This window comes from Erythrolamprus reginae, chromosome 1, assembly GCF_031021105.1.
Source record: "Erythrolamprus reginae isolate rEryReg1 chromosome 1, rEryReg1.hap1, whole genome shotgun sequence".
In the NCBI taxonomy this organism is placed as follows: domain Eukaryota; kingdom Metazoa; phylum Chordata; class Lepidosauria; order Squamata; family Dipsadidae; genus Erythrolamprus; species Erythrolamprus reginae.
The window spans coordinates 26,594,824-26,613,971 of NC_091950.1; the positions used below are offsets into that span (position 1 = coordinate 26,594,824).

Sequence of the window (19,148 nt, forward strand, 5' to 3'; positions counted from 1 at the left end):
ATGAGGTCTTTTTCTGCCGTCAGACTTCTATGTTTCTATGTTTCTATATATGCAGTGTTATCTTCATTTTAGAGGTGAAAAGATTCAACCCTGATGTTGAGCTGGAAGCCAGCTAAAAGGATACATCTTACAGCCGTTTCCCACCCCCTCCCAGTTCTGTGCTCTTTGAAATGCTCTCCCCAATGCTGGAATAATTAGCAAGAAGATTAGAATAGATAGAGGGATGGATGGATGGATAGAATAGAATAGAATAGAATAGAATAAGGAATTTGTCTTGGTGCATATGCTCTCAGTGTACATAAAAGAAAAGATACATTTGTCAAGAATCATGAGGTACAACACTTAATGATAGTCATAGGGGTCAAATAAGCAATGAGGAAACAATCAACATTAATAAAAATCTAAGGATACAAGTAAAAAATTACAGTCATATGATCATAAGTGGGAGGAAATGGGTGATAGGAATGATGAGAAAAAATAGTAGTAATATTAGTGCAGACTTAGTAAGTAGTTTGACAACGTTGAGGGAATTATTTACTTAGCAGAGTGATGGCATTTGGGAATAAACGTCTTGCGTCTAGTTGTCTTGGTGTGCGGTGCTCTGTAGCAACGTTTTGAGGGTATATTTGTATTTGCATTCCTTGGGGAGGAAAGGGTTATAAGAAAATAAGTAAGCACACACAATGAAAAGAATGCGCTAGCACTGGCCGTTTGCCTAATGCTCTGGTTCGGTGTGCAGCCAAATGCTTAAGAGGCAAAATATATATATATATTTTCAGTGTGAAATTGATTAGGGGCCTTGTCAGTTAAAGGCAGCATTTGAGAGACAGTCCAGAGCTCTAATCAATTAATTAAGGTCAGAGAGCTGAGCTTGTTAAATTGGGGTGAGTATTTTCTAGGGGAGTAAGCAGAGAAAGCAGCTCAGGAAGAGATATCTTGTTGACACAATCTCTCCTTTGGGAGGGGTGGAAACAGGCAAAAGATAATATTTATTAACTGACTAATGTTGAACAGGTGACTGAAAGATGCTTGAAGGTCATACATGTGGGCATTGGTTGCAAAGTTACTTTTTCGTCACTGTCATAACTGCCCACAGCCAGGAGTTAAATCCTGATGGGCTCAAGGTTGACTCAGCCTTCCATTCTTTTGAGGTTGGTAAAATGAGGATCCAGATTGTTGGGGGCCATAAGTTGACATTTGTAAACTACTCAGTGAAGCAGTCTTAAGTGCTGTTGCTATTGCTATTCCAAATGGTTTTTTAATTTTTTATTGCATTCCTGTTGATTTGAGTAGGAGTTTCCGTAGTATATCTTCGTGGTGAATCCCTAGCAGTGGTGGATTGCAATACAATGCAATGCAGTACAATAGCACAATAATAAAAAGAAGTCAAACACAGTGGTACCTCTATTCATTCCATTCTATATGCTCTTTTCTATTCCATTTCATTCCATATTCCATGGCACGAGATGGCAAGGATTAAAGGGGGAATGGCAGGAAACTGGCCGGGCCATCGTGCCGCTCTCAAATTTCCTGGGAAATTTTTCCGGGCTCGGGTTCTTAAGTAGAAAATGCTTCTTGAGAAGAGGCAAAAAAATCTTGAACACCCGGTTCTTAGAAAGGTTCTAAAGTACAGGCGTTCTTAGGTAGAGGTACCACTGTATTTCAGAGGTCTACACTTCCCATAATTCCTTGGGGAGGGTAAAAAAAATCTTTAAACCACTCGTTCTTAAATACTGTATCCTAGATATGCCCTGCCTTTTAATTTCATCATCATCATTATTATTATTATTTATTAAATTTGTATGCCGCCCCTCTCCGTAGACTCGGGGCGGCTCACAACAATAGTGGCAAAACAATGTAATACAAATCTAATAATTTAAACTAAAAATTCATAATTTAAATACATGCACACAACACACCATACATAAACAATATAGGCCTGGGGAAGTTATTTCAGTTTCCCCATGCCTGACGGCAGAGGTGGGTTTACGAAAGGCAAGGAGGGTGGGGGCAATTCTAATCTCAGGGGGGAGCTGGTTCCAGAGGGTCAGGGCCACCACAGAGAAGGCTCTTCCCCTGGGACCCACCAGACGGCATTGTTTAGTTGACGGGACCCAGAGAAGACCAACTCTGTGGGACCTGATCGGTCGCTGGGATTCATAGCAGACATACCATCCAATCAATCTTTTAAGCTCAGTGGTTCTCAACCTCTGATTCGTGGAACCCTGGGGGGCGGGGGGGCTGCAATCTCATCACAGGGGCTTGGAAAAAATATTATAATTTATATCTTAAGTCTTGGGGGTCTGCGGCCAGGGTCCATGGTCACAAAAAATATTTAAGGAGGGTCCTTGGTGCAGAAAAGGTTCAAAACCACTGTTTCAGCCCGTGGTTTACTTGCATTACACAATGCAAACGATGGAGTTGAAATAATTCCTAAGGCCTAAGAAGGATTTAGTTGGATTTAGAAAATGCTTCTTGAGAAGAGGCAAAAAAAATCTTGAACACTCGGTTCTTATCTAGAAAAGTTCTTAAGTAGAGGCGTTCTTAAGTAGAGGTACCACTGCATAACAATACTGTAATTATAAAACCTTAAGTATGACCCAACTAAAATAACCCCATGTAAAAACCCTAAATTCAATCATCAGCACATACCAGTGTAAAGATTTTGTAAAATAATGAAATGAGAAATGAGAAATATATGAAAATGTCTGTATGAGAATAAGAATGTCTGAATGAGAATAAAAATTTTAAAAAACTTTTTCAACAACAGCCAAAACTTGCCTGACTACGGACATTTCCCACCTGTTGCAAACTTGCTTGTGATTACCGTACGTTTATATGAATACAGCTGAAATACGCTCTTATTTTCCCCTCTGTGTTACCAATGTGTCTTACACATTTACCAATGTGTCTTACACATTGGTAAAAAGAATCAGAATACTAAATATAAACTTGGAGGAATTGAACTTATTGATAACCCTCAATCTGTCAAAGACCTTGGAGTACTCGTATCCAATGACCTAAGTCCTAGAGCCCACTGCAACAACATTGCCAAAAAGGCAACCTAATCCTTCGCAGCTTCTTCTCTGATAATTTTGAACTGCTAACAAGAGCTTACAAAACATTTGTCAGACCAATCCTAGAATACAGCTCGCCTGTATGGAACCCACATTGCACATCTGACATCAAGACAAATGAGAGAGTCCAGAAATATTTCACAAGAAGAGTCCTTCATTCCTCTTCTCACAACAAAATACCTTACTCCACCAGACTTGAAATTCTTGGTTTAGACAACTTACAACTCCGTCGTCTCCGTTCCGACTTAATTATAGTTCATAAAATCATATACCAAAATGTCCTACCTGTTAACGACTACTTCACCGTCAACCGCAACAACACACGAGCACGAAATCGATTTAAACTAAATGTCAACCGCTCCAAACTTGACTGCAAAATATACGACTTCAGCAACAGAGTAATCAACGCCTGGAATGCACTACCTGATTCTGTGGTTTCTACTCCTAACCCCAAAACCTTTAACCTTAGACTATCTACAATTGACCTCTCCTCCTTTCTAAGAGGTCTGTAAGGGGCGTGCATAAGCACACCATTGTGCCTACCGTCCCTGTCCTATTGTCTACATTTTATCATTACTTATCAAATGTTTAATATGTATAAATTATCACTCTATAATTGTTTGACAAATGAATGAATGAATGAATGAATGAATGAATGAATGAATGAATGAATGAATGAATGACCAAATATGACTCACCTTGTCTCTCCCATGTTTATTTCAGGTCAACTCAAATCAAAACCTACTCGTGGGATAATGCCCAGGTACTGTTGGTAGGTAACAAGTGTGACATGGAAGATGAAAGGGTTGTGTCATCAGAGAGGGGACGTCAGCTTGCTGAGCACTTGGGTAAGTGAGCAAGAATTGGAATGATGTGTATTTGAGCTATAAAGATGAATCTGATAAATAATGCAGAAGTGGAATTTCAGAGCCGGGGTGGCGCAGCAGGTAGAGTGCTGTACTGCAGGCCACTGAAGCTGACTGATAGATCTGTGGGTCAGCGGTTCAAATCTCATCACCGGCTCAAGGTTGACTCAGCCTGCCATACTTCCGAGGTGGGTAAAATGAGGACCCGGATTGTGGGGGCAATAGGCTGGCTCTGTTAAAAAGTGCTAACATGTTGTAAGCCGTCCTGAGTCTAAGGAGAAGGGCGGCATAAAAATCGAATAAATAAATAAAAATAAATAAATTTCAAGTCTTCAGGCCTCAAGGGAAAGGGGGGGAAAAATGACAGTTTCGATGATTTATATAGCTAGTGTGGATTAAATAAATTATGCAAAACAGATTTATATAAGATACATTTGCATAATATATGCACATCGTATAGGAAAAATGTAGGTGGCTGAATCTTTTTGGAACCTTGGATAGGAAGCTGTTATTAAATAGATTAGCCGCCTCGAGTCTGAGGAGAGGGGCGGCATATAAATCAAATAGAGAGAGAGAGAGAGAGAGAGTGAAAGAGAGAGAGAGAGAGAGAGATATATATATATATATATAGATAGATAGATAGATAGATAGATAGATAGATAGATAGATAGATAGATAGATAGATAGATAGATAGATAGATGCAGGTTCTGTTTTTTTTGCTGAGATGTCTTTAAGGAGGACACTAGTTACATTAACAGTGAAAGTGCAGGGAATAAATGGGATATCACCTAAAAGAGATTTTGAAATTTTTGAAATTGTATTTAAATCAGTAGCTGATACCGTTGCTTTCAAGACCTGCTTGTGGCTGGATCAGCAATGGATTGCAGCCTGTAGGGCTGGGATTGGGAGTCTGGTAGTGGAAATGGAGAGGCATGTGCATCTTCACGCCGTCGATGCATCCACGTATGAGATGTGGCTTCTGCACATGTGCAGCAACTGCCATGTTTTCACACAAGGATGCTCTTGCGCGCGAGATTTCGCCAATTTGGGGTGGGTTTTTTTTTTTGCTTCTGCGCATGCTCAGAAGCAAAGAAATCGCCCCAAATGGGTGAAATCTCACCCGCAAGAGCATCCTCACGCGAGATTTCACTTGCTGCGCATGCGCAGAAGCTGAATCTCATACCGACGAGCGCGGGTGCGCTCAGAATGGTCCGAAAAAGTGCACGGATAATGGCCAGTAAGTGGATCCCCCACCTGGGCTGGATCTTTATTAGATATAAGATGCTGAGCTTGATTAACCTACCTCGATGCTTTGGATTTCATAAAATGAATGTGTGTGAGTGTATATGGGATCTTTTAAAATGTGATATATTTTTTTTGGTACATTTTTACAATTTTTTTTTAAAAAAAATATATTTTATTGATTTTTTCAAAATAACAAACATAACAAACAAAACATACAACATTTAGTGGAGCTACAGTCGCTCCGCTCAGAGTAGACGTCGTCATCATGATAATGAAAAAGAAGAGAAATTTGTCTATAAAATACATAGTTATGTAAAGTAAAAATGTCAATTTTAATATAATAAATCTAAATCTATATCAAAATTTATAAAAATGTATGTAGAAGAGAGAAAAGTTTTCAGAGAAGACAAAAGAAAAGAAAATTTATATTTATACTAGTAATTACCATCTTATACAGTTCTAATACTAAATTCAAATATGCAAAATAATATAACAACACACTTATCTCTTTTTCCTTGTTTCCCACCAAGTATATACTTTCTGCCAAATTTCATAAAATTCTGATTCTTCTTGGTTGTTAAACATTTTTACAATTTTTATAGTTATTTAGATTTCTTGTATATTGTTATATTTAATGTTGTACGCCGACCTGAGTCATCTCGAGAAGGGTGGCATAGAAATCAAATTATTATTATTATTATTATTATTATTATTATTATTATTATTATTATTAATTAGATTTATTTATTGTTTGTTTATTTATTGGATTTGTATGCCGCCCCTCTCCGTAGACTCGGAGTAAGTAAGTAAGTACTGTAAGTAAGTAAATAAATAATATTTCTAATAGAAGGGAGATATTATAGACCAGTAAATCCAACTCCCTCCTCTGTGCAAAAAGTGAAGGTAGAATGTCGATGACAGATGGCTGTCTAGGCCTAGGGCACCATTTCAACAAATTCGCTGAAATGCTCACTGTGTCTCTAATAAATGTTTCTGCTGTTCTACTTGGCTATTAAACGTTGGGTATTTTTCCAAATAACATGTTAGCGTTGGCCTTTCTCTGAATGACATCCTTTCGGGTACTTAAAGAAGACCATTACGACTGTCCATTCTCAAGGATAAACATTTCATGGCCCTTCTGTTACTCTGCACAGGACTTAATTTCTAGTCCTCTGATGTTCACTCTTTTCGCTGAACCTCTTTCAGTTTATTGATTTGACTTGACTTGACTTGACTTGACTTGACTTGACTTGACTTGACTTGACTTGACTTGACTTGACTTGATTTGATTTGTATGCCGCCCCTCTCCGTAGACTCAGGGCAGCTCACAACAACAATAAAACAATTCAAGACAAATTTCTGACAGTCTCAAAATGGGTGAACAGTGCAGTCAGGCGGTAGGGAAAGCAAGTAGGATGCTTGGCTGCATAGCTAGAGGTATAACAAGCAGGAAGAGGGAGATTATGATCCCACTATATAGAGTGCTGGTGAGACCCCATTTGGAAGACTGTGTTCAGTTCTGGAGACCTCACCTACAAAAAGATATTGAAAAAAAATAGAACGGGTCCAAAGACGGGCTACAAGAATGGTGGAAGGTCTTAAGCATAAAACGTATCAGGAAAGACTTCATGAACTCAATCTGTATAGTCTGGAGGACAGAAGGAAAAGGGGGGACATGATCGAAACATTTAAATATATTAAAGGGTTAAATAAGGTCCAGGAGGGAAGTGTTTTTAATAGGAAAGTGAACACAAGAACAAGGGGACACAATCTGAAGTTAGTTGGGGGAAAGATCAAAAGCAACATGAGAAAATATTATTTTACTGAAAGAGTAGTAGATCCTTGGAACAAACTTCCAGCAGATGTGGTAGATAAATCCACAGTAACTGAATTTAAACATGCCTGGGATAAACATATATCCATCCTAAGATAAAATACAGAAAATAGTATAAGGGCAGACTAGATGGACCATGAGGTCTTTTTCTGCCGTCAGACTTCTATGTTTCTATGTTTCTAATAATTTAAAAACATAAAAAACACCGTTATTAAAGCAGACATACCCACAAACATACCATACATAGAAACATAGAATACTGACGGCAGAAAAAGACTTCATTATTATTATTATTATTATTATTATTATTATTATTATTATTATTATTATTATTTATTGGATTTGTATGCTGCCCCTCTCCGTAGACTTGGGGCGGCTAACAACAGTAATACAAAACAGCATGTAAATCCAATACTGAAACAGTTAAAAAACCCTTATTTGTAAAACCAAACATACATACAAACAAACATACCATGCATAAATTGTAAAGGCCTAGGGCAGGGGTAGGGAACGTTGGCTCTTCTGTGACTTGTGGACTTCAACTCCCAGAATTCCTGAGCTAGCATGATTGGCTCAGGAATTCTGGGAGTTGAAGTCCACAAGTCATAGAAGAGCCAACGTTCCCTACCCCTGGCCTAGGGGGAAAGAATATCTCAGTTCCCCCATGCCTGACGGCAGAGGTGGGTTTTAAGGAGCTTACGAAAGGCGAGGAGGGTGGGGGCAATTCTAATCTCCAGGGGGGAAGTTGGTTCCAGAGGGCCGGGGCCGCCACAGAGAAGGCTCTTCCCCTGGGGCCCACCAAACGACATTGTTTTGTTGACGGGACCCGGAGAAGGCCCACTCTGTGGGACCGAACCGGTCGCTGGGATTTGTGCGTCAGAAGGTGGTCTCGTAGATACCCTGATCCATCTAGTCTGCCCTTATACTATTTTTTGTATTTTATCTTAAAATGAATATACAGTATGTTTATCCCAGGCATGTTTAAATTCAGTTACTGTGGATTTACCAATCACGTCTGCTGGAAGTTTGTTCCAAGGATCTACTTCCAGCAGACGTGGTTGGTAAATCCACAGTAACTGAATTGTATAGGCCCGGGGGAGATGTCTAAATTCCCCCATGCCTGACGGCAGAGGTGGGTTTTAAGAAGTTTACGAAATCAAGAAGGGTGGGGGCACTTCTAATCTCAGGGGGGAGCTAGTTCCAGAGGGTCGGGGCCACCACAGAGAAGGCTCTTCCCCTTGGACCCGCCAAACGACATTTAGTCGACGGGACCCGAAGAAGGCCAACTCTGTGGGACCTAATCGGTTGCTGGGATTCGTGCAGCAGAAGGCGGTCCTGGAGATATTCTGGTCCGATGCCATGAAGGGCTTTATAGGTCAGAATACTTCTTAAATATGGTGCCTATGCTTTACAATTCTTAATTCTAATACAATTCTATTGTAGATTTAGTTTAAATTTGCACTTATTACCCTGCTTATTCCTACTCAATTTGCAATCAAATTCTATTCCAAGATTTTTTCACGTACAATTGGCAAGCCAGGTTTCTCTCTCTATTTGATTTTGATTTTCCATGTGAACAACTTTGCATTGGTCTCTATCAAGTTTGATTCTTTCCCTTTCAAATACAGTGCGTGATGCTGACCAACCTACCTTGATGCTTGGATTTCATAAAATCATATTTTTAATAGAAGTGAGATATTTTAGGCCAGTAAATCCAACTCCCTCCTCTGTCCTTTATTTATTGAATTTATATGTCACGCATGTCACTATCATGCTAAATTTTCCCACTCATTTGTGTCGTCTGCAAATTAGATAACTATTTTTTTCCTGACCCTCATACTAATTTTGAATTCTAAATTATGAATATAAATCTTAGGACTGAAGTTTGGTTGTCTTATAAGATGAATAGAATGGAATGGAATAGAACAGAACAGAATAATTTTTTATTGGCCAAGTGTGATTGGACACACAACAAATTTGTCTTGGTGCGTATGCTCTCAGTGAACATAAAAGAAAAGATATAATCATCAAGAATCATAAGGTAGAACATTTAATGATAGACCGAATACAATCAAATCATATTAGGAATCAGTCAATATAAATTGTAAGGATACAAGCAACAAAATTACAGTCATACAGTCATTTGTGGGAGGAGATGGGTGATGGGAGATCTTTCTGGTTCACTAAATCTGTAAGGACTCTCCAGTGTGATTTTGAGTCATCTGTGTATTCAGCTTACTCTTAACAAGTGTGTTAATAAGAATGTTATGAAGTATTTTCTCAATGCTTTGCTAAAATTGAGATGTATTATGTCTATATTTATTTATTTTATTTTTATTTATTTATTTTGTCCAATACATAATGAAGGTTTTAGTGGGTATATATCTATATACACATAGTAAAATACATGATGAAGGTTATAGAGGAGATACTCATAGTAAAACATATCTAAGAAATAATAGAAAAGAAGATATAGTAATAGAACATATCAATGAAAGAATAGAAGAAGAGATATAGGAATAGAAGAAAGGTATAGGAGATAGAGGAGAGCAATAGGACAGGGGACGGAAGGCACTCTAGTGCACTTGTACTCGCCCCTTACTGACCTCTTAGGAATCTGGATAGGTCAACCATAGATAATCTAAGGGTACTGTGTTCAGTTCTGGAGACCTCACCTACAAAAAGATATTGACAAAATTGAACGGGTCCAAAGACGAGTCTTCGGAGAGGGGCGGCATACAAATCTAAGTAATAAATAATAAATAAATAAATACAAGAATGGTGGAAGGTCTTAAGCATAAAACATATCAGGAAAGACTTAATGAACTCAATCTGTATAGTCTGGAGGACAGAAGGGAAAGGGGGGACATGATCGAAACATTTAAATATGTTAAAGGGTTAAATAAGGTTCAGGAGGGAAGTGTTTTTAATAGGAAAGTGAACACAAGAACAAGAGGACACAATCTGAAGTTAGTTGGGGGAAAGATCAAAGGCAACATGAGAAAATATTATTTTACTGAAAGAGTAGTAGATCCTTGGAACAAACTTCCAGCAGGCGTGGTTGGTAAATCCACAGTAACTGAATTTAAACATGTCTGGGATAAACATATATCCATTGTAAGATTAAATACAGGAAATAGTATAAGGGCAGACTAGATGGACCATGAGGTCTTTTTCTGCCGTCAGTCTTCTATGTTTCTATGTAAAGTGTTGGGGGTTTGGGGATGACACTATGGAGTCCGGTAATGAGTTCCACGCTTCAACAACTCGGTTACTGAAGTCATATTTTTTACAGTCAAGTTTGGAGCGGTTAATATTAAGTTTAAATCTGTTGTGTTGTTGTGGTTGAAGCTGAAGTAGTCGCCGACAGGCAGGATGTTGCAGCATATGATATCATTCACAGAGTCTACTAACTAAGTTACTAAGTTGATAAAAAGGGTAAGGCTACTTTGGCAAAACTTGTTCTTAACCAAATACACAGTGACCTCAGGTAAATGGCTCCATTGTTTGCTGAAGGATTTCTTTTTTTTTTTTACTTCTCGCGGAAATAATTGGTTATTGATTTTCCTCGAGGCCTTTTGAGCCTCCTGTGTTTCTCTTTCCTGTTTCTTATACGTGCATTTTTTCCCCCGTATTTTTGTCTTCTCCCTCCCTCCAGGATTCGAGTTCTTTGAGGCCAGCGCGAAGGACAACATTAACGTGAAGCAAACCTTCGAACGTTTGGTGGACATCATTTGCGAAAAGATGTCCGAGTCACTGGATGCAGCTGATCCAGCTGTGACCGGTGCCAAGCAGGGTCCACAACTGACCGACCAACAAGCTCCCCCCCACCAGGAGTGCGCCTGTTAAGAGACTTTGGTGTGGATGCCCTGATTTTACCTCTCCTACCCACCTTGCCTGCCTCATGTCTTGCAGTAACCAGAGCCCTTAGATTCTTGACAGTTTGTGCTCCCTGTCCTCCCTACCGCCACCAACACACACCTACACACACACACAAACACACCATTTAGCTATCCCATTGCTTATCCTTTTGGGGTAGGTGGCCGAGACTCAAACCCAGAGCTCCTCCACCTCTCTGTGTGGGCCTTTCAATGCTTCAAAAGTTACTCTACTTTAATATTTGGGTGGATAGAAGCTCCATCTTCGTATGTGCCCCCCCCTTCCCCCCACCCCGCCGGGAACCAAGTTGATGAGCTTGGAAAAAAAGGGGGTGGGGGACAACGCTGGAACTTTTAACTGTTCTTAGTGGGGTTTTATTTATTTATATATTTATAACGTTCCCTCTGAACATCCTTTCCCTCTTCCTGCTTCGTAAGCGCCACGAATCCCACCGCGTTTTTCCCGCACTCGGTATGGACAAAAAAAAAATAGATGACGTCTCAAGATTTAAGGGGATCTGGCTGGGTCTTCGCAGGAAGGAAAATATATCTGTCAGAAGCATCTGTCTCTTTCCTCCCGACCGCTGATCACGGGCTGTAGAGAAAAAAATAATAATATTGTTCAGGCAAACTGAGCTATCTGGGAACTATCCCACTACCAGCTCTGAATTGGGCTCGGTTTTTTGTAATGCTGCGAAGTGAGGTTAACTCACCCTTTGTTTATCTCCAGTTCGTGCCGGCTTCTTGCATGCTGTTTATCCCCTACCGTCAATGAAAATCGTAGGTTTTAAGGCGAATATCTTTCTTCACAGAACGGCAGGAACTTAAAACTCTGCTCCTTGTCATGCTGGATTCTTAAAGCATTACGGTCACTCTAGGTCTAGTTGAACCCGGTCACTTAGCAAGAAGAGGTTTGCGTGGGTGGATCCTTTTTATTTATTTTTTTCATTCAGGTAGAAGAGGAAGAAGGCCTTCCTGTATTTAGAAGATGACCCTATTTGGAGAAACGATAGAGTAGATCCTTTTTTGCTCCGCCAGCAAGGGATTTGTAACGGTGGCTTTGCTCCGCTACTTGCAGCGGCCTAGTCTACACCCAGATTTTCCGGCGTCTCTCCTTGAGAGAAACAGGGCTAAATTGGAAGCATTGCTCATTGGCTGGCTGGTCGTAGCAAAGAGGTGCCCTTTGGGCTGTGTGCAGCGAAGCTTTGTCACCTGCCTGGCGTCATTGAAGGTGAAAGTCGATCGGAGAAGTTCTGCTTCCGTTCACTTGCCCTGCAGAAGGCCCTTCTCCCGCTTCCACCTCGCCGAGAGTATAGATAACTCGCTTGCTCCTTCTCCCTCTCCCCGTCTTCCTCAGTGTACAGAAAACGAAAAAAGGAAAAAAAATAAATAAAAATAAAGCAATCTCTCCAGTTCCGTGTAAATAGAAGTAGCTGGTGATGTTGTGTGTGTATATGGACCTTTCATTGCCGTGTCGTGGTTTGTGTTGGGTGTTTTTAGTTTGTTATTTTTAAAATAAGTCACCCTACTTGACGGGTTTTTTCCCTCCCGCAGAACTATGTATTTATTCAGGAGGAGAAAGGCGGAGAGGCAGCTGGAAAACCCATCTTGGCTGGTCTAAAAACCACACTGAGAAGGTCGAAGGTCAACCATTTTGGAATGGTTTCGCTGCTGCCTCCCTTTCCTGAACAGGCCTGGGTTTGCAGGGGTGACGTTGAACCTGATGTCATGCATTCCTCTCAGTCCAGCATTATCTTTTCCTAGCACGGACTGAGGCAGGTTGGGGTTGAATTCTGTCAACAGCCACTGTTACCTTCCTCCTCCCAGTTCTCCTATTCCCCCTTCCCCGTTGCTATCCTTAATTTATTTTTCAATGAAGCTCTATAGTCTATACGTTTGTTTTACAAATTCTTGGGACACCATCTGCTCTCTCTCTCTTTCTCTCTCTTTCTCTTTCTCTCTCTCTCTTTGAAGTTTACTTTAATGGAGAAAAAAATATGCTGTACTGTATTTAAAACAAAACAAAACCTGTCAGAAGTGTCAAAATAAATAAATTCAGTTTCCTAAAATGAGCAAACAAAAATCACTGTACTAAGGAGATATTGTGAAGAAATAAAATGGCTAATCACAAAAGCGTTTGATCTCGGAGTTCCTGTGAAAGAAATACAATATAATTTTGCCTGAAAGTGACCATTAAGGATCGGGGGAAACCTATCGGAGGTGCAGATAAAAACTATTTTCCCAGTCTAGATCATTCAGAGAGGTATTTATTAACATCATACATATTCAATCCACCAGATTAATTAATAAGGAAATATAATGTGTGTTTTTTTAAATAGAGTTTATTAATTTCCAGTTTTGCAAAAACAATAATACAATAAATACAATAAGTGATTCTGCATTGTTACATCATTGCATCCTTTTTTTTTTAGTTACCTCACATTTTACATATTTGGACATATTGTACATATTGATATTAGATTATTGCTATAGCTAAAATATTTATACTTTTCTATATACATTTTTACATGCTATGCTTCTATTTTAACTCTTTATTTTTACTTCTGTTTTTCTATGCTCAGTCCAATGGTACCAACTATTCCATATTTCAAAATACTCTTGAGTCTTTCTGGCCTTGCAAGTCAATTGTTAGCCTGTCCATCTCATAAATTTTGCTAATTATTGTTCTCTCCGGCTTTCTGGTAGAATCCTCCCAAAAATTCACAGGTACAAATTTCAGACACACACACGTTTGAAAATTCAAAACAATGTTCTTTATAATGAAAATTCACTTAAACCAAGCCCTCTTTTTGTATAGCAAAGAGCACTGGTCTCCAAACAAACTGGTAATTTGTACAAGTCCCTTATCAGTTCTGTGATACTTAGCTTGCAGCTGTGAGGTAATTCACAGTCCTTCTTCTTTCACAAAGTGAAACACACTTTGCCCTGGTTTAGTTTCAAAGCGGGGAGAAAATCAGCACACAAAAAGTCAAAGTCAGTAAAGCAGTCACGAAACACAATGATCAGATAATCCTCCACAATGGCCAAACCCACAGGCTGCTATTTATAGCAGCCTCACTAATTACCACAGCCCCACCCAACCACAGGTGGCCTCATTTTCTTTTATAATAATCTCTCAGTTGTTGTTGCCTATGCATCGCTCTCTGCATGCGTGGCTGTATCATTAACTCTTGTTCTGAATCCAAGGAGGAGAGAGATAATTGATCTCCTTCTGAGCTGTCTGCCACACTCTCCTCCTCCCTGTCACTCATGTCTTCTTGGTCAGAGGAGCCTTCATCATCAGATGCCACCAGGGGCAAAACAGGCCTGCAGCATGTGGATGTCTCCCCCACATCCACAGTCCTTGGGGCAAGAGTTGGGCCAGAGCTAACTACAACAATTATTGGGGTGGGGGGGTTTCCCAAATCTTTCCAAAATTGGAAATATAATCTTAAGTCCAGAGTTATTTGGTTTATATCTTCTTGATCAATGTTCTGGAAGATCTGGAATAATTTCCATTTATTTTCTGGGCCATGTCAATCTGCCCATCCTAGCATTCGTAGAAGTTTTAATCAGGAAGGTAAGCTTTGCATAGATCAACATTGTAGCTACAGGGAGTCCTCCACTTATGTCCACAATTGAGCCCCAAATTTCATTTGTTGAGACATTTGTTAAGTGAGTTTTACAACTTTTTCTTGCCATAGCTGTTAAGTGAATCACTGCAGTTGTTAAGCCAGCAACCCAGTTGTTAAGTGAACCTGGCTTCTCCATTGACTTTGCTTGTCAGAAGGTCACAAAAGGGGATCCCATGACCCCCCCAGGGACGCTGCAACCATCATAAATATGAACCAGTAACCAAACGTCTGAATTTTGGTCAAATGACCATGGGGATACTGCCGAGGATGTAACTCTGAAAAATCGTCATAAGTCACTTTTTTCAAGGCTGTTGTAACTTTGAACGGTCCCTAAATGGATTGCTGTAAGTCGAGGACTACTTGTATATATATCATTTCTCTCAGGTAAGATAGGTCTCCCAGCTTATTCTCAACAACCCTGTAGATACGTTGGGTAGAGCTCAAAGCCATCTGCCCAGAACTATGGCTGAGTGAGAACTTGAACCCAAGTTCTTCTCTGTCCAAATTTAGCATTTCAAACACTTGAATATTGATTTTGAAAAGTGCCTAAGAAGAAGGACACCCAAGGGACTTCTAAAGTGAACAATATAATTTGGGGTAGTGATTAAGGGATCAGCTGGAAACTAGAAGACCGTGACATCTAGTCCAGCTAGGAGGTACTAATATCACTCTATAAATGCAGTGGTTCTTCAACCTTTCTAATGCCGCGACCCCTTAATACAGTTCCTCATGTTGTGACTCCCAGCCATAAGTCTAGCGCCAATTCTCCCAACAGAGCTTTAAGCTGATTGGCAGGAAAGTCAGAGAGACACCCCCACTGTAAACACCTGATTGGTCCGATTATAAAAATATGTTCCAAGGCGTCAGAATAGAAGCTTTAGTTCCTAAGACCATGGGAAATTTGTCTTTTCCCATGGTCTTAGGCGATCCCTGTGAAATGGTCATTCGACCCCCAGAAGGGTCCCGACCTCCAGTTGAAAACCACTGCTATAAAGCCTTAGTTAGACCACACCTAGAGTACTGCATCCAGTTTTGGTCACCACACCACAAAAAAGATATTGAAACACTAGAGGAAGTGCAACAGGGAGCAACCAGGATGATTAAGGGACTGGAAATGATAAGATATGAAAAGCGATTGCAAGAACTGGGCATGGACAGTCTAGCGAAGAAAAGGACCAGGGGAGATATGGATAGCAGTCTTCCAATACTTGAGGGGCTGCCACACTGAGGAGGGGGGTCGGGCTGTTTTCCAAAGCACCAGAAAGCCAGATAAGGAATAATGTTGTGGTTGTGGTTAGCTCTGGCCCAGCTCCTGCCGCAAAGAATGTGCAGGTGGATGTGGGGGAGACATCCACATGCAGCAGGCCTGTTTTGCTCCCGATGGAATCTGCCGATGAAGCCTCCTCTGACCAAGGAAGCGTGAGTGACAGGGAAGAGGGGAGTTTGGCAGACAGCCCAGGAGGAGATCAATCATCTGTATCATCCTTGGATTCTGAACAAGAATTAATGACACATCCACGCATGCGTAGAGTGATGTATAGGAGACAACAACTGAAGGATTATTACAAGAGAAAACGAGGCCACCTGTGGTTGGGTGGGGCTCCAGTAATTAGGGCTGCTGCTATAAATAGCAGCGTGTGGGTTTGGCTGTTGTGGAAGAGTATCTGATCGCAGTTCTTCAGGAATCGTGTGTTGCTGTTTTCTGGACTTTGTTGAATTTTCATGCCTTTGAAACCAAAGCAGAGCAACGTGGTTGGAAGAAGAAGGGGTGTGAAGTTTCTTCACAGCTGCTAGCTAAGTACTTAATGACTGCTTAAGGGAAATTGTACAGACTACCCAGTTGTTTTGGGATGAGTGCTCTTTGCAATACAAAAAGAGTGCTTAGTTTATTTTGACTTTTGGGATAAAGAACATTGTTTTGAATTTTCAAACGTGTGTGTGTCTGCAATTTGTACCCTTGAATTTTCGGAGGCTCCTACCAATGAACCCGGCAGAACAGAAGCTGACCAAAGAGAGATTCAACTTGGAAATAAGGAGGAACTTCCTGATGGTGAGAATGATCAACCAGTGGAACGGCTTGCCTGCGGAGGTTGTGAGAGCTCCAGCACTTGAGACCTTCATTGGAAATTAGACTGCCATCTGTCTGAAATGGTGTAGGGACTCCTGCTTGAGCAGGGGGTTGAACTAGATCAGAGGTCCCCAACCTTTTTTGCACCAGGGACCAGCTTTAAGCTAGACCAGTTTTCCATGGCCCGGTGGGGGTGGGGGTGGGGCTTTGGTCATATGGGGGTGGGGTTATGGAGGGGTGGAGCTTAGTGCATACTTATCATATAATTATGACATTTATAATGAGAATGTGATTCAACTTACCATAGGTTCAGAATGAGTGGGAGCACCAGGCTTGTTTCCCTGGACCAGTGGGAGCACTGGGCTTGTTTTCCTGCAACAAGACGGTCCCATCTAGGGGCGATGGGAGACAGTGAAACCCGAAGTGTGTTCCTTATGTCCAGTCTACTCCGTAATCTCGTTTTTGCTGTTGTCATGGCAGAAAACCCAGTTTCACAAAGATAGGATGTTGGAAAAGGAAGCAGAGTTTTCAGTGCTTTGGTGGCGATCCCAGGATATTCAGCCTGGACTTTAATCCAGAATGTTGGGAGATTTGAAGTCTCAAACATACTTTTAAGGCTACCATCATTTGCAATCTCAAGCAGTTGGTCTTCTTCAAGCACGGACAAGGTCGATTCACCTGGCTTGTTCACAAATGGGTTGCGAATCCATTCCTTCCTAGTTCGTGGGTCTTTTGTGGTCGGAAAATAGCGCTCAAACTCTTCTGAAAGCTGAGATAGGTGATCATGTACCAACTGGGAGAATGAAGGCTCAGGCTCGGTCTCTTCCAAAATTCCTGCTAATGTTTGAAACATGTCAAATATCCCTGTTCTCACTCGCAGTCCCCACACTTCCAGTTTGGCTTTAAATGCAGCAACTTTATCTGCCAACTTGAAGGCAGTTGTCATTCTCCCCTGAAGTGACAGATTAAGTTCGTTCAAAAAGTTGAAAATGTCACATAAGTAAGCAAGTTTTGTGACCCATTCCTTACTACTGAAATGTGCTGCAAGTGGCGATTCTTTTTCTAAAAGAAATCTATAAAGCGGGTCTCGTAACTCAAAAACTCTGGCCAGTGCTCTACCTTTAGAAAGCCATCTGACTTCTGTGTGTAGGAGAAGACGTTTGTGCTCCGCGTCCATCTCCTCACAGAGCTGCTCGAACAGACGTGAGTTAAGGGCATGTGCTTTTATGTGATTAATAACTTTAATCACATCTTGCAAAACGCTGTTAAGTTCAGGTGACATTTTTCGGCTTGCCAGCATTTCTCTATGGATGACACAGTGCGTAGAGTCGCATTCAGACGCAACCTCTTTGACCCGGGTAGTTAAACCAGAAAGCCGTCCATTCATGGCAGCTGCTCCGTCTGTGCATATACCAACACAAAATGACCAGTTTAGGTTTCCTGATATGTAATCATCCAAAGACTTGAATAGTTCTGCACCTGTGGTGTTGGCTGGCAACAATAATACACATAACATATCCTCATGCACATCCTCTTGAAAAATATATCGCACATAAACAAGCATCATTGCCTTGTTGTCAACGTCAGTAGACTCGTCAACCTGGATTGCGTACCATGGTGACGCATTAATCCTCTCCAACAATTGTACCTCAATGTCTTCTGCTATTTCATTAATTTGTCTATTGACAGTGCTCGCTGAAAGAGGAACCTGTGCCACTTTTTTAACCGCAGCCTCTCCTAAAAGTTCCTGGCAAATGTCCTTAGCGGCAGGCAGGATCAACTCTTCACCAATAGTGAAGGGCTTCTTAGCCTTGGCAATGCGGTTAGCCACTAAGAATGATGCTCTCAGAGCAGACACATTTGTTGATGTGGTGGCCTTCAATAATTGCTTCTGTCCTTCGTGTTCGGGGTTTTTTCTTTCAAAAAACTCCAAAGGCTTGTCTTTTGATGCAGGGTGCTTGGTCTGTAAGTGGCGAACCAGTTTTGAAGGCTTCATGGCCTCGTTGGATAGCTGGTCGCCACATATCAGACAGAGGGGGCTTGGGGCATGTGAATCGCCAGTTGCGATGAACCCATAATTTAAGTAGGACTCATTGTATTTTCTTTTAAATGCAGCTTTCTTTTTTTTAGCAGTCATGGAGTCTTCATCTGTCTCATTGGGTCTTTCTTCCTTTTCAAAGAAGCTCTTCAGTGATGTTTGTTTTTTACTCATTTTACAAGGGTTAGAGGTGAAGGCGTAGTGGGCCCCTAACACAGAAAGATGGCTATTGCTACTGGAGACGGGCACTGATGATGATGACTGAAATATATTGAGACGCCAGACGAAGTGCTAAACAGTGGTTCCCTTTATTCAGCTCTTTCCGCAAGTGACAATCAGCTGGGAACTCACCAGCCGGCAATGAGAAACTCGGCTCTATTTATACTCTTAAGGCTCGCGCCAAAAGAGCTGTCCTGCGTCTGAGCCAATCAGACGCCTCCTAGCATTTCCAATCTGCCTGGTAACAGCATTCACCTCAGGCAACTATTTACATGGCATATTAACAT

The 19,148-nt window shown here is 40.9% G+C and overlaps 2 protein-coding genes across 2 annotated transcripts in view; one reads left to right on the top strand and one right to left on the bottom strand.

The window, feature by feature from the left end:
- Positions 1–13,034, top strand: part of RAB3A (RAB3A, member RAS oncogene family) — a 54,285-nt gene extending 41,251 nt beyond the window's left edge. Inside the window, exons 4-5 of the mRNA XM_070747673.1 lie at positions 3,801–3,925; positions 10,682–13,034. Of these exons, the coding sequence (XP_070603774.1) occupies positions 3,801–3,925; positions 10,682–10,872 (316 nt within the window). The 3' untranslated portion in view covers positions 10,873–13,034. The remainder of the gene's footprint in view (positions 1–3,800; positions 3,926–10,681) is intronic.
- Positions 13,035–16,902: 3,868 nt separating this feature from the next.
- LOC139159835 (SCAN domain-containing protein 3-like) lies at positions 16,903–18,741 on the bottom strand. The gene has a single exon (XM_070737289.1). The coding sequence runs from the start codon at positions 18,739–18,741 to the stop codon at positions 16,903–16,905; it is 1,839 nt and encodes a 612-aa protein (XP_070593390.1).
- Positions 18,742–19,148: the final 407 nt, after the last annotated feature.